This window comes from Solanum stenotomum, chromosome 3, assembly GCF_019186545.1.
Source record: "Solanum stenotomum isolate F172 chromosome 3, ASM1918654v1, whole genome shotgun sequence".
Lineage (NCBI taxonomy): Eukaryota > Viridiplantae > Streptophyta > Magnoliopsida > Solanales > Solanaceae > Solanum > Solanum stenotomum.
This window is the reverse complement of record NC_064284.1, coordinates 10883493-10896727: the sequence shown is the minus strand read 5'-3', so window position 1 is coordinate 10896727 and position 13235 is coordinate 10883493. Positions and strand designations below refer to the sequence as shown.

The window sequence follows — 13235 nt, the reverse complement described above, 5'->3', positions numbered from 1 at the left end:
CTAGAGGAGATAATGATAATATCCTTGGGTTCTTTTTGCACCCTTAGGGTTGTTAGTAGTATAAATTAGAAAAAAATAATGCATACGTGTAGTTTTGTGTATTATCAATATCTTATTTTGTAGTGTATATTTTTAATTTATGTATAACTAATGCAAGGATTATACATTCTATTTGATATTATGTCATGTATAACTAATATATGTCAAATCATCGTATTGGCAATGTAAAGTTTTTAACGTATGCGTTAACTGTCAAATATCGTACTGCAAAGTCTGTTTTTCCAACAAAATTACTTCAAACAAATTTCATACAATTAATGAAATATACAATATGAAGTTAAATAAATTTTGGAAACAAAAAATCATATAATAATAAGATGAAAGGAAGAAGAGTCAAGTCCTCTGAATTCACAGAGTTTCCTTAAGGAAATTATTCCCCTCAAGTACCCGAGGTTATGGAATATATCCTCCCAGGATAAAATGACTCACGAAAAACAAATAGTGATACCTCAAATTTGTTGTCCAGCGAACCACTCAATGACTTGTAGTCACACTTGAAGTTTTTTTTGGAAAAACAGAAACTTTTTTCTTACTATGTAGTGTTTTTCTTCTTGTAAACTTGTTTCAAAACTTATTTCAATATCTGAGAAAAAATCAGATATTTATAGCCTATAGGTGAGCACAATGATTCATGCATGATATGTGAAAAGGTAACCTAGAAATACGAAAGGTTACATTCATCTATCATGAGTATTCATGAATGGAATAACTCCATTCATACTTGCAGCACTTTCACATTTTTAATTCACCAATCGTTATTCTATGCACCATTATCCATTCACACACATTATACAATGAACCCAACATTAACATGGTTAAAACAAAATCTTTTCCACACCTTCCACTTGTATTTGTGGAGGATATTTTTGTAAAAAATATTTATTTTTAGAAATTATGAAGTGCATGTTATTTTTAACATATCAAACAAAATAATGCATAAAAAATAATGTCATATAGCATAACTAATACCAACATTACTAATGAAGCATAATCAACACGATTATTGGATACACACCCTATCCTTGTATATTTTGCGATTTGACCCTTTATCCAGTCATTCATTTATCATTTATGAAATCATAAAAGAGTTCATTTTGTGAGAGTAAAATAGGAATGATGTTTTTTTCAATTTCAAGTTCATTTTGTGATGGGAAAATTGGGATGATATATTACAATTTCAATTTTTTGAGGAAGAAAAACAATACGTCAAAATACTAATAGCATAAAACAACATACAAATTAACACCCAAAAAGGAAGTCGACCAATACACTTATTACATATTGTGAAATTATTAACTACTAGCAATATTGGTAACTTAGTTTAATTAATAATATTGGTGAATAAGACTATGGAGAAAAAACTCCTAACTAGCTAGAGCATGGAGTGGCCACAACTAGCAAAGGTGATTTCCTACGAGTAGTGATGCCAGTGCATTCAGTCATGTCCAAATATTCTTCTTTTGGTAACGCAAAATTGAACTTGTGCACAAGCCTTGCTAATGCTAGCTCAATTACCGCATTACCAAAACTACTTCCTGGGCAGCCCCTTCTGCCAGCTCCAAACGGAATCAACTCAAAGTTTAGTCCTTTTACATCAATATCACAATTTAATAATCTCTCAGGCCGAAACTCCTCTGGATTTTCCCATAATAAGGGTTCTCTTCCGATCGCCCAAACATTAATAATGGCTTGAGTTCTAACAGGTATGTGATAATAGCCTAATAATTTCACGTCTTCCATTGATTCTCGAGGAATTAATAGTGAATTCGGTGGATGAAGCCTAAGGCTTTCGTTGATAACAGCCCTCAGATACTCCATATTTTTTAGATCATCCTCTATTACCTCTGATTTTCCTTGAGTTAATCCTCGCACTTCATTCTGTAATGTTTTCATGGCCCTTGGCTGCCTCAAAAGCTCTGCCATTGTCCAATCTAGAGCTGTATATACTGTATCCGTCCCAGCAGCAAACAAATCCTATGATAGAAAATAATAAACACGAAATAAAATTTAAAATAGATTGTTATGTTGGATTTAATAATGCATTGGAAATACAAGATTCTTACCAAGAGGATAGCTTTCAATGAATCCCTTTGAAGAGGAAAACCAGTTTCCTTTCCATTTTGAATTTCTAGCAAAACATCTACGAAATCATTAGCTTCAGCCACGCTGTATTCTTTTTCCTTGGTCCTAATAATGTGTTCTTCAATCACACTCTCTAAAAATGTATCCAACTTTTTAGCTATTTTCTCCACTTTGGTGTTTAAACCAGTGATTTTATTGACCCATTCAAGCCAAGGAATATAATCCCCCACGTTAAAAGTACCCAAAAGTTGAAGAAATTCTGCTAGAATGATCTTTGCATCTATTCCACTTTCCCTCTCATTATATATCCTCCCTAACGCCACTCTGCTAATTATGTTATTAGTCAGAGAACATAAATGATCTCCCAAATTTATTACTGAACTCGAAGAATCACATCCTTGCCTAATTTTTTCAATCATATTTGCCGTTTCTTCTTCTCTGACATAACGAAAAGATTGGACTCTTTTGTCGTTAAGAAGGTGAAGCACGACAATACTTCTAACTTGCCTCCAATATTCACCAAATGGACTAAACCCCACGTCCTTAGAGCCATAAAAAAGTCTGTCGACTATGCTGGATTTAGGTCTAGTTGCCCATACGAGATCGTGAGTTTTCATGATATCACGAGCAGCATCGACAGAGGAAGCAACAATCACTGGCTTATTACCCAAGTGAAGTAGCATGACTGGACCATATTTTTTCGATAGTTTATGGAGAGAACGATGAGGATGCAACCCAAGTTGGTGCAGATTGCCTATGATTGGAAGCTTGCTTGGAGATGGTGGTAATAATATATTTTGGGTATTTGAAGTAGTAAAGAAGCAGTGATGAATTATGAGGAAAATGAAGACAAACAGGGGAATTAGAAGAGAATACCAGGGACAGGGGAGATCCATTTTTTTGGTAGTTAGATAGTAAAATGAAATCTAATTAATAACACCTACAAGTTGATAAAATCATTGATTCCATTGCACCCAGATATATAGAGACGTAGTGAATACTTTTTGTTTTAAAAAATAATAAAAATGTATGTTTTGGTGGATTTTACTTTAACATGGCAAGAGTTCAGATTACACACTACAAAAAAAAAAAAAAAAAAAAGAGGAGTAATTAGCTAGGAAATTTGTCAATGACCCGTAATTATCATAATTATCTGGTAATTCATTGCCAATCAATCGTTAAGCTGGTTTAGCGACAAACATATGTTATATTTAGGACAAGTTTTTGCCCAAAAGCCATCCATTAAATCTGGGATTATGACAGTATTTTTGATATTATATAGGGAAAACGGTAAATATACTCTCTACTTTATTTTATTATTTTAACTTTATCCTCCGTTATATTACTTGATCAAATTTACACTTACGGACGGTAATTGATCTTATCAAATATACCCTTCTATTAAATACTTCCCCTAATCTGGCCAAGATTTTCTAATTTCACCCCAAAATAAAATACCAATTTCAAAAGAATCCCCAATGCCTTGCGACCCACCAAACTAAAACGCAAATCAGATTATGTAACTATATATATTATATCTCGTGATTATGATCAAATATATTACTTATTTTTTATTGTTTCCGAGATTTAAAATATTTGTAAAAAAAAACTCCAAAGTATCTAAAGAAAAGATTTTATGATTTCGACAAGTTTCATAAAGAAATTTTAAAATGATATCGACCTCTTTCTTGAAGAAATTAGTGACATAGACCACTTCTTTATTTTTTATAGAAACAAAATACAGTTTTTCAAAAGCTAAAAAATGTAGGTTTTCCCACTTCGCACCTTTTGAAACATTGGCCAATTAACAAAGTACTGTTCTAATATTGGCTAAAAGATTTACAAATTGTTACTCACGTGCATTTAGATTTTTGACAGATATTCCATTAACATTTTAACGACCAAGATTTGATTTATTACAAATTGTTAGTCACGTGCATTTAGATTTTTGACAGATATTCCATTAATATTTTAACGACCAAGATTTGATTTATTTTAACTGTGGTTAAGTTACTTCTCTCTCAAAAGTCAAAACCTTAACAAGCTACTACTTAAACTACGTTAGTCTTAAGATTGGAACATAATTTGAGTCCAAATATTCTTGATTTGTACTCAATACTCCTTACTTTGTAAAACAAAAATGGAGTGTTTTCTTCTTGTTCCTCTGCTTGCCTTCATTTTGTTTCTTCATCTGTGCTTCTTTAGCCCTTCAAACAACCCAAAGAGGTTATTACCACCATCTCCAACAAAGCTTCCAATCATAGGAAATCTCCATCAACTCGGATCGCTTCCTCACCGTTCTCTCCATAAACTATCGAAAAAATATGGTCCAGTCATGCTACTTCACTTTGGCAGTAAGCCAGTGATTGTTGCTTCCTCTGTAGATGCTGCTCGCAATATCATGAAAACTCACGATCTCGTTTGGTCAAATAGACCTAAATCTAGCATCGCTGATAGACTCTTTTATGGCTCTAAGGATGTGGCATTTAGTCCCTATGGTGAATACTGGAGACAAATTAGAAGTGTTACGGTGCTTCACCTTCTGAGCAACAAAAGAGTCCAATCTTATCGTCGTGTGAGAGAAGAAGAAATATCAAACATGATTGATAAAATTAGGCAACAATGTGATTCTTCAAATTCAGTTGTGATAGATTTGAGAGATGTTTTTAGTTGTATGACTAATAACATAATCAGCAGAGTGGCCATAGGAAGGACATACAATGAAGGGGAAAGTGAAATTGCTGTTAAGGCTCTCATAGAAGAACTTCTTATACTTATAGGTACTTTCAACATTGGGGATTATATTCCATGGCTTAAATGGCTCAATAAAATCAATGGTCTGAACACTAGAGTGAACAAAGTAGCTAAAGATTTGGATGCATTCATAGAGAGCGTGATTGAAGAACGCAAGATTAGGAACAAGAAAGCAGAATGCAGTGCGGGTGAAGCTAAAGATTTCGTGGGTGTTTTGCTGGAAATTCAGAATGGAAAGGAGACTGGTTTTCCTCTTCAAATAAACTCATTGAAAGCTCTAGTTTTGGTAAATTTTCCCTCCTTATTCCTTCCTTGGTTTGTGTTTTGTTTTAATTTTCTTTTAAGCATCTGTCTTACACAGCAGGACGACATCACTCTATGAAGAAGATCCACAATGTAGTCTTAAGGGTTTTGAGAGTTTTGTTTGCGGGAGAATTTGTGAGATATCACTTGTGTGAACTTCTTTTTATTCTGAGTGAATTTTGTGAGGTTATTCTTCTCGATATTTGTCCATGTATAGGTTCTAGTTCAGTTAATCCACAATCAACATGATATTCAATGAAAGTCCCTAGTTTCAATATCCTTAACAGTATATCCATTCTGTCTATCATCAAGATTCAACTTTGTATTATAGTCAAGATATAAATTTCTAAGGTTTCTCCATAACCTCCTTCTATCTTGGACGGTATGTAATCCATAAATAACAGCACCATTTGTAAATTATATATTCTGACTAGTCTATATATGTACTGTGGAATAGTTTAAAACTGTGTCAATCAGAATATTTTTTCTATAACCTTTATAGTATATATATTTTTTTCTTAATTTTCGTATTATTTATTTTTAAAAACTAGTAAATTTTGTTCTTTGTGTTTCTTTATAATGCACAGGATGCGTTTGTTGCTGCCACAGAATCAACGTATACAGCTTTGGAGTGGATAATGACAGAGCTTTTGAGGCACCCAAGAGTTATGAAAAAATTACAGGACGAAGTGCGAGAATTAGCCCAAGGGATAACAGAGATAACAGAGGACGACTTAGGAAATATGCAGTATCTAAAAGCAGTGATCAAAGAAACTCTCAGGCTTCATCCACCGGCTCCACTATTAATTCCTCGAGAATCAATGGAAGACGTAAAATTACTAAACTATGACATACCTGCTAAAACTCAAGTCATTATTAATGCTTGGGCTATTGGAAGAGACCCATTGTCGTGGGATGATCCAGAAGAGTATAGGCCAGAGAGATTCTTAAACAGTGATATTGATGTGAAAGGGCTAAACTTTGAGTTGATTCCGTTTGGAGCTGGCAGAAGGGGATGCCCAGGAACTGTTTTTGCTATTGTGGTAATTGAGCTAGCATTAGCAAAGATTGTGCACAATTTCAATTTTGCATTACCAAAAGAAGAAGATTTGGACATGACTGAATGCCATGGGCTCACTGTTAGTATGAAATCACCTTTGCTTTCTGTGGCTACTCCATGCTCTAGCTAGTGGTCAATAATTTCACGATATGAAATAAGTGTTTGTTTGCACATATCTGTTATGTTCTTGTTTGCAAGATTTCTCCTTTTTGACATGTTCTTGTATGCCAAAAACATCAAGCTATTATTCTACACGGCAAGAGTTCAGATTACACACTACAAAAACAAATATAGGAATGATTAGCTACGAAATTTGTTAATGCCCCGTAATTAACACAATTATTTGGCAATTCATTGCTAATCAATCATTAAACTGGTTTAGCGACAAACATATGTCATTTAGGGACGAGTTTTTTGACCAAAGCCATCCATTAATTATGGTATTATGATTTATGACTGTTATTGAATATACCCTCTACTTTATTTTATTGTTCGACTTCATCCTCACTTATATTATTTGGTCAATTTTACACTTGCAGTAATTGAACTTATCAAATATACCCTTCCACTAAGATTTCCCCTAATCTGTCCAAAATTGTTCGATTTCAGACCAAAATACCAATTTCAAAATGATCCATAATACCTTGTGACCTCCCAAACTAAAACCCAAATCAGATTATATAACGGCATATGCTATATTTCGTGATTATGATATTAAAAAAAAAAAACATATCACACATTTTTTATTGTTTCAGAGCTTTAAAATATTTGTAAAAAAATAACTTTAAAATATTTGTAAAAAAAAAACTTCAAAATATCTTCAGAAAATCTTCATGGTTTCGACAAGTTCCATAAAGAAATTTTATAATGATATCGACCACTTTCTTGAAGAAATTAGTGACATAGACAACTTCTTTTATTTTAGAAATAGTAAAGTAGTATAAGATTTTAAACAAATATCAAGCGTGAAATCAAGAAGAGAATCTTTAAAATATATATCTTATTATTTAGTTAGTTTTTGCTGGAATGTCTATACAACGTCAGAATTTTTGGGTTTGTTAAATATATGTTTTGATTGAAACTATGCAATATTAGTTGGGAATTGTATATATGTTAATACCTCATTTAATTTTGGGAAAATTAAGCGGTTAAGTAAACTTATAGTACTTAATTACTCATCACAGCTATAGTTTGCTATAATTACCACTCGCAACTAATATTATACACTAATTACGTGGACTGACTTGAGTTTGTATAATTAACCACATTTGTATATGTATAATTCGCCACATTTGTATAATTCGCAGCTAACAATTCTTTGTTTTGATTTATATTTGCATACGATTGTTTGTATATGTATATGACGTTGATTTCCTTTGATTTTTCAGTTTTGTCATCACATACATTCAATCTTTTTGTGTATAACTTTTTAAAGTTTGTATAAACGTGTAGTTTTTGGATTTTGTTTAATATGATTTATATAATGTATTTTGTATAATTGTTAAAGTTCATATATTTATGTTTGTATCGATTTGTTATTTCGAGTTTTATTATTTTTGTATAATTTTAGACTTTATATTACTCAATTATACAAAAACATGTGAATTATACAAACGAGATGCGAATTATACAAATTATTGTCCTCTCTCGCTCACCTCTCTCCTCCCTCTCCCAGTCTCGCTCACCTCTCTCCTCCCTCTCCCAATCTCACTCGCCTCTCTCCTCCCTCTCCCAATCTCGCTTGCCATATATACAAATGCATATGTATAATATACAATTATCTAACCGATATATATACACAATTCACCTCTCTCTCCCAGTCTCGCTCACCTCTTTCCTCCTTATAACATGTAGCTACGAATTGTAATTATCAAACTATAGCTATAGAGAGTAATTAGGCTATTTTTGAGTGGCTATATGCAAAAGTTCCTCTTTAATTTTTATGTTTGTCTTCTTATAAATTTTTTAATTACAATAAAAAGAAAAATAAACTTCTTCTTAATAACCTTTTTTTTTTTGTAATTATATCATAACAAATATTTTTCTTTCAATATTTGACTTAATACATAACCAAATCATTAAACTTGACAGGACACCTTAGATGTTTGGGCTGCCTTGATATTTCACACCTTTTCATCCCTTCTTAAAGCCCAATCTATTATAATATAATGGACTTATGAAAAGGACCACTTGAAGCAAACTGTGAAGCCCATTATTTCGTCTGCCTCTGGCCCAGAGAAATACCCAAGAAAGGAATTTGACTAATTAAAGCCGGTTTTCTCATTCTTTAAGAATTGGAGAACTTCCGTAAATGCATCCTTCGACTATCTAGTTTACCAATATGGTCATATAGTATACTATCTATATATTTTTTTGATTATATATGTGGCGTATAAGTATGTATATTATAGAGAAAAAAAAAAAATTTCACTAGTTTAGAGATTAATTATTTGATTTTTTGTGAATTTTCAATATTAATGCTCCTATCATATTTTGATTTCTAGAGATATATGAATTTCGCACGTTCAGATACAAGTATCTCAAATACATGCTAAGAAGATATATCTAAATATGAAATTTAACTTGAACACATCCATTTATAAGCAAATTCTTCCTTGTATTTACATCCCTACTTTATTCAAATAAGGAGAAACATCGTGGTGACTAAAAAAAATAAATTAAGTCAATTTTAAAAGAATTTCAAGAAAAAGAGAGTTTTAAAAGAGTCGCTACCTAATTTTAGGAAAAATTAGGAAACCAGTTAATTAAAAACGTCTACGAAACCATTAGATTCTAGGTAAGGGGTTCAAATTATTCCGAAGAGAAGGTGTTAGGCATCCTTCGAAATCCACAAATATGGATCCCGACTGAATTCATTTTTTCAAATTGAAGAGGAGATAAAAACAAATATACAAGTATAACAAACATGCAATATACACAAGCAATAAATTAAAATAATAATATAAGACACGGCCTAAATTGCCTAACATCGATATATACAAAATAATGAATAAAGAATATAATTCATATTTTCATTTGAATAGCTTCAATGGGAAGCAACTTCGGGTACCTGTAAAAACACTTAGTAAAAGTGTTAGTAATAAATAAATATGAATAAAAGTAAATGAATTACATAATAACTTAAAAAATAAAATGAGAGTCCTTGAAAATCGACGGTAATTTCTTCATCGGCCAAACAAAATATATGAAATTAAACTAAATTTCCGTCTTTAATAATAGGAAGGCCTCCAAAATCGACAGAGAGATTTTCTCATTGGCTAAATTTAATATTAGCTACAAAGAAGAGCATAAACTCGCTAAACTAAACAGTTCATTAGAAGAGATCAAGAGTACCTAAAATTAATTTACTAATAACATTAATCAGAGAAGAGAAGAGGAAAATGAACAGATGAACAACAAATAATAAATAATCAAAATAAAGACATTAATAATTTAAGCTAACAAATGAGTAAAGGGAACAAAACATACCGTCAACTCAACTAGACTCGGCACTAAGGTGATAGAAAAATTCAAAAGATGCAAACTCAATTGTAACAACTCAATATTTAATAATAATAATAATATATATAATCTAAAGAAAAATGCTATAAACAATGGCCAAAGTAGCCTAAATCAAAATGGCAATTCAACAATAATATATAATTAAAGCAAAATGCAATCGTCCTAACTATTAAATAACACATAATCTATAAACAAACATAAAGATAATAACAACTTAAACATATACAGGTAACCCCAAAAAATAATACTCCAATTAAGACCCTACAAAAAAAACCCAACCAAACAACTGAAAAAAGAGTTAACAATGCAAAACAGAGAACTACCGATATGTTACTTTTTCGGTCAGATCTGGGAACTTCAGGGTGGTCACTGGTTGTTCTCCAGCTCGTTGAAGAGTGATGAAATGGAGCTCAGAGCTCATTAGAATGGCAGAAAGTTACCTGCAAAACTAGAGAAAAAATCGAAAAGGCGGAATGGGATGGGTCCTTGTTATTTGCTCCGGTTCATCGGAGTTTGAGGTCTGGCCGCTGGATTTGGTTGTTGTTTTTGAGCCTTGATACTCGCCTGGTTGTATTGTTGGTTCATGGCTGCCATCAGTTGGTTTCTCCGGAGATGGGGTCGAGCTTAGGATTCACGTGAAATCTGCAAAAAAACAACATAAAAATCGTGAAAGGGAAAGGGGAAGGGGTCTGGTTGCTTGGCTTTTGGAGGTTGTTTCCGGTGACTATTTCACCGGAAAAGGAGAAAAAACGAAGGTTTTTTGGAGTTGTTATTGTTGAGCTACTGGTGGCTGCTAGTTGTGGTGGTTTGCCGCTGGTAGCAACCAAAGGTAGAAGAGAAATGGGGTTTGTGAGTGGCGGCTGGAAAGTTTTTTAGAAAAAAAATTAGATTTCTATCTATTTGGAAATTGTTTTTTTCAATGCCAAAAATACTATCCGCCGCCCTTGAGTTAATGAATAAGCTATTGTTTATATAGAAAATCGAAAATTACCTATAGTATAATACTATTTTCTTAAAATCGACGGTCAAAACCATTAGTAAATAAAATATTTGCGCGTGAAATTTTATCCACATTGAATAAATTTCTAAATTGTGCAAAATATCAAATGTCTATTAACAAATGTAACGAATAAATTGAATATTAAAAAATATATTGAACGTAACTAATGACATGTAAAAAATACAATTTAACAAAAATAACAATTTAATCAAAATGAACAAATATTTGAACGTAGTCAACCGGTTATAAAAAAAATAATGTAATTAAAATTATCTAATAAATTTTTTTAAAATTTTGACAAATAAGGATAAATATTGATAAATTTATTTAAAATTATGTTAAAAAATGTATTTAAAATTATTAAATAAATAAAACTTAAAAGTTACGAATTTTAAAAATGTTAGGCCAAAATTAAGTGACAAGACCTTGAATTTGTTGTGACCTCTTATAAATTGAATAGAAAAAAATGTCCTTTTCAAATACTATATTATATGAAAATATACATCTCTCTTAAAAATGATATAGAACTAAAAACAAATTTCTCAATCATCACAATCATATTCACATTCTTGTTTCTACTTGGCACTTTTTTTTTTTCTTTTTCTGGGGTTTCGATCATACAAAGAGGTGCCTTATTCCAACACAGTGTAAGTAGTATCTGTTGTTATTAAGATACTTAGAACAATAACTTTGAAGTGCTTGGTATAAAACAACAAAGTTTAAAGAGTATTTTCAAAATTAGAAACTTAATACCAATAAAGAAAATAGAATCTGAAACAGATAAGAAATAATATATAAAATATTTTTCTCAATAAAGAAACTCGAGCCCCTTGATTAATGCACAATGTGTTCTTAGGAAAGTTATTATCATTTAAGTACACGAGGTTAATGAAATATATTCTCTAAGGATAAAATGATCTTACTCACCGATGTATCAATACCTAAAATCACGATGTCAACGAACTACGCAACGATAGGAAAGTATACTTAGAATACTATATTTATTAGTAGAAGAAGAAGTCAAGAAATTCGTTGTTGAAAAATAATTAAAAAAATCCTTTTATTTATAGACAACAAAGGGTATAATGAACATTTGTTTAATGTGTCTTATTATTTATCACAATCCTTTGGAAAAGTCAAAAGTATAACCCTGCAAAAGTTACAATCTTACAAAAAAAAATCTTACCTTTTTATAAAAATTACAACTCTTAATAAAAGTCACAATTCTTCATTTTTCCATTGACACATTTTAAAACCAAACAGTATCTGTTCCACCGGCAAATATGTCCTACAATATTGCACTAATATCATTAAACTGTTTGTATTTATAACGAAAAATCAAACTTTATATTAGTATCAACCATATTATTTGTTGTAACCAAGAGGTCCTGAACTTGACCTAATTAGTATCGAGTCATAATTTGTGATTTATCACAAAAAATACCACCGAATAATGGGAAGTCTGCTCAGATGTTATGAAGGTATTATTAATTATTATACTCCATCCGTTTAAAAAAGAATAATCTTTTTTCTTTTTTAGTTTGTTTAAAAAAAATGACCTTTTTCCTTTTTTGGTAAAATTTTAATTTCAGTTTTCCACGTGATATGTTTAAAGCCACAAGATTGAAGGGTAATTTAGTAAATTTGATATAACTTTAATTTAGGACCACAAAATTCAAAAGTCTTATTTATTTTTTAAAACTTTGTGTCAAGTCAAACAGATCACTTTTTTTAAAACGGAGAGAGTACTATTGATATCTTGAAAAATTCACATGGGTGTTAAGGACCAGAGAATAAAATATAGGATATTTGTTAGATCATGATCTGTTCCTTTTTAAACAAAAGAAAAAAAAAAATATCTGGCCTCGTTTGTTTACTACAAGGATATACTAATTTATTTTAAGATCTAAGTATTTCATTATTGAATAAATATTCCACGTTTATAGCTTTTCTGGTCAAGCTTTGGAAAGTGAAAAATGTTTTTTAAAGATGTACTTATTATATCGTCTGAAGTGTTCAGCTAAGCTTCCACAGAGAAAATTAAGTGTTTTTATAGTAGCAAAAACAGGAGTTAATATGTTAAAATGTCATTGTACTATAAGAAATTATCTAGAAAAGTCATTGAATTACGTTTTGTATCAATAAAGTCACTTAACTTAGGATTTTTATCTTTAAAAATCACTCAATTATATTTATCATTAAAATAAATTTGATATAACTCTGACAATAATTTTACTTTAAGGGTGTGTTTGGTATGAAGGAAAATGTTTTCCAATTTTCTCATGTTTGGTTGGTCTAAATGTTTTGGAAAATGTTTTCCAAATCAACTCATTTTCCTCAAATTTAAGGAAAATGGCTTCCCTTCTAAACTTAAGGAAAACATTTTCCAAAACTCTTTTCCAACTTCAAATTACAATTATTTTTTGTTGAAAAATCAATTTATTCCTCAAACCA

The 13235-nt window shown here is 31.0% G+C and overlaps 2 protein-coding genes across 2 annotated transcripts; one reads left to right on the top strand and one right to left on the bottom strand.

Annotated features, from left to right (window-relative positions):
* Positions 1–1283: 1283 nt before the first annotated feature.
* On the bottom strand, positions 1284–3043 carry LOC125860346 (cytochrome P450 71A4-like). Its single transcript, XM_049540285.1, has 2 exons — positions 2124–3043; positions 1284–2034 (listed from the first exon to the last, which is right to left on the bottom strand). Exons 1-2 carry the CDS (start codon positions 3036–3038, stop codon positions 1429–1431), a joined length of 1521 nt encoding a protein of 506 aa, XP_049396242.1. The 5' UTR covers positions 3039–3043; the 3' UTR covers positions 1284–1428.
* A 1239-nt stretch (positions 3044–4282) lies between these two features.
* On the top strand, positions 4283–6389 carry LOC125860349 (cytochrome P450 71A3-like). Its single transcript, XM_049540290.1, has 2 exons — positions 4283–5182; positions 5787–6389. The coding sequence occupies exons 1-2, from the start codon at positions 4283–4285 to the stop codon at positions 6387–6389; spliced, it is 1503 nt and encodes a 500-aa protein (XP_049396247.1).
* The last annotated feature ends 6846 nt before the right edge of the window (positions 6390–13235 follow it).

Coding starts and splice junctions, on each gene's coding strand:
- LOC125860346 (XM_049540285.1), bottom strand. CDS start 3,038: ATGGATCTCCCCTGTCCCTGGTATTCTCTTCTAATTCCCCTGTTTGTC. Junction 2,035..2,123: donor CATTGAAAGCTATCCTCTTG/GTAAGAATCTTG, acceptor TTTCTATCATAG/GATTTGTTTGCTGCTGGGAC.
- LOC125860349 (XM_049540290.1), top strand. CDS start 4,283: ATGGAGTGTTTTCTTCTTGTTCCTCTGCTTGCCTTCATTTTGTTTCTT. Junction 5,183..5,786: donor CATTGAAAGCTCTAGTTTTG/GTAAATTTTCCC, acceptor TATAATGCACAG/GATGCGTTTGTTGCTGCCAC.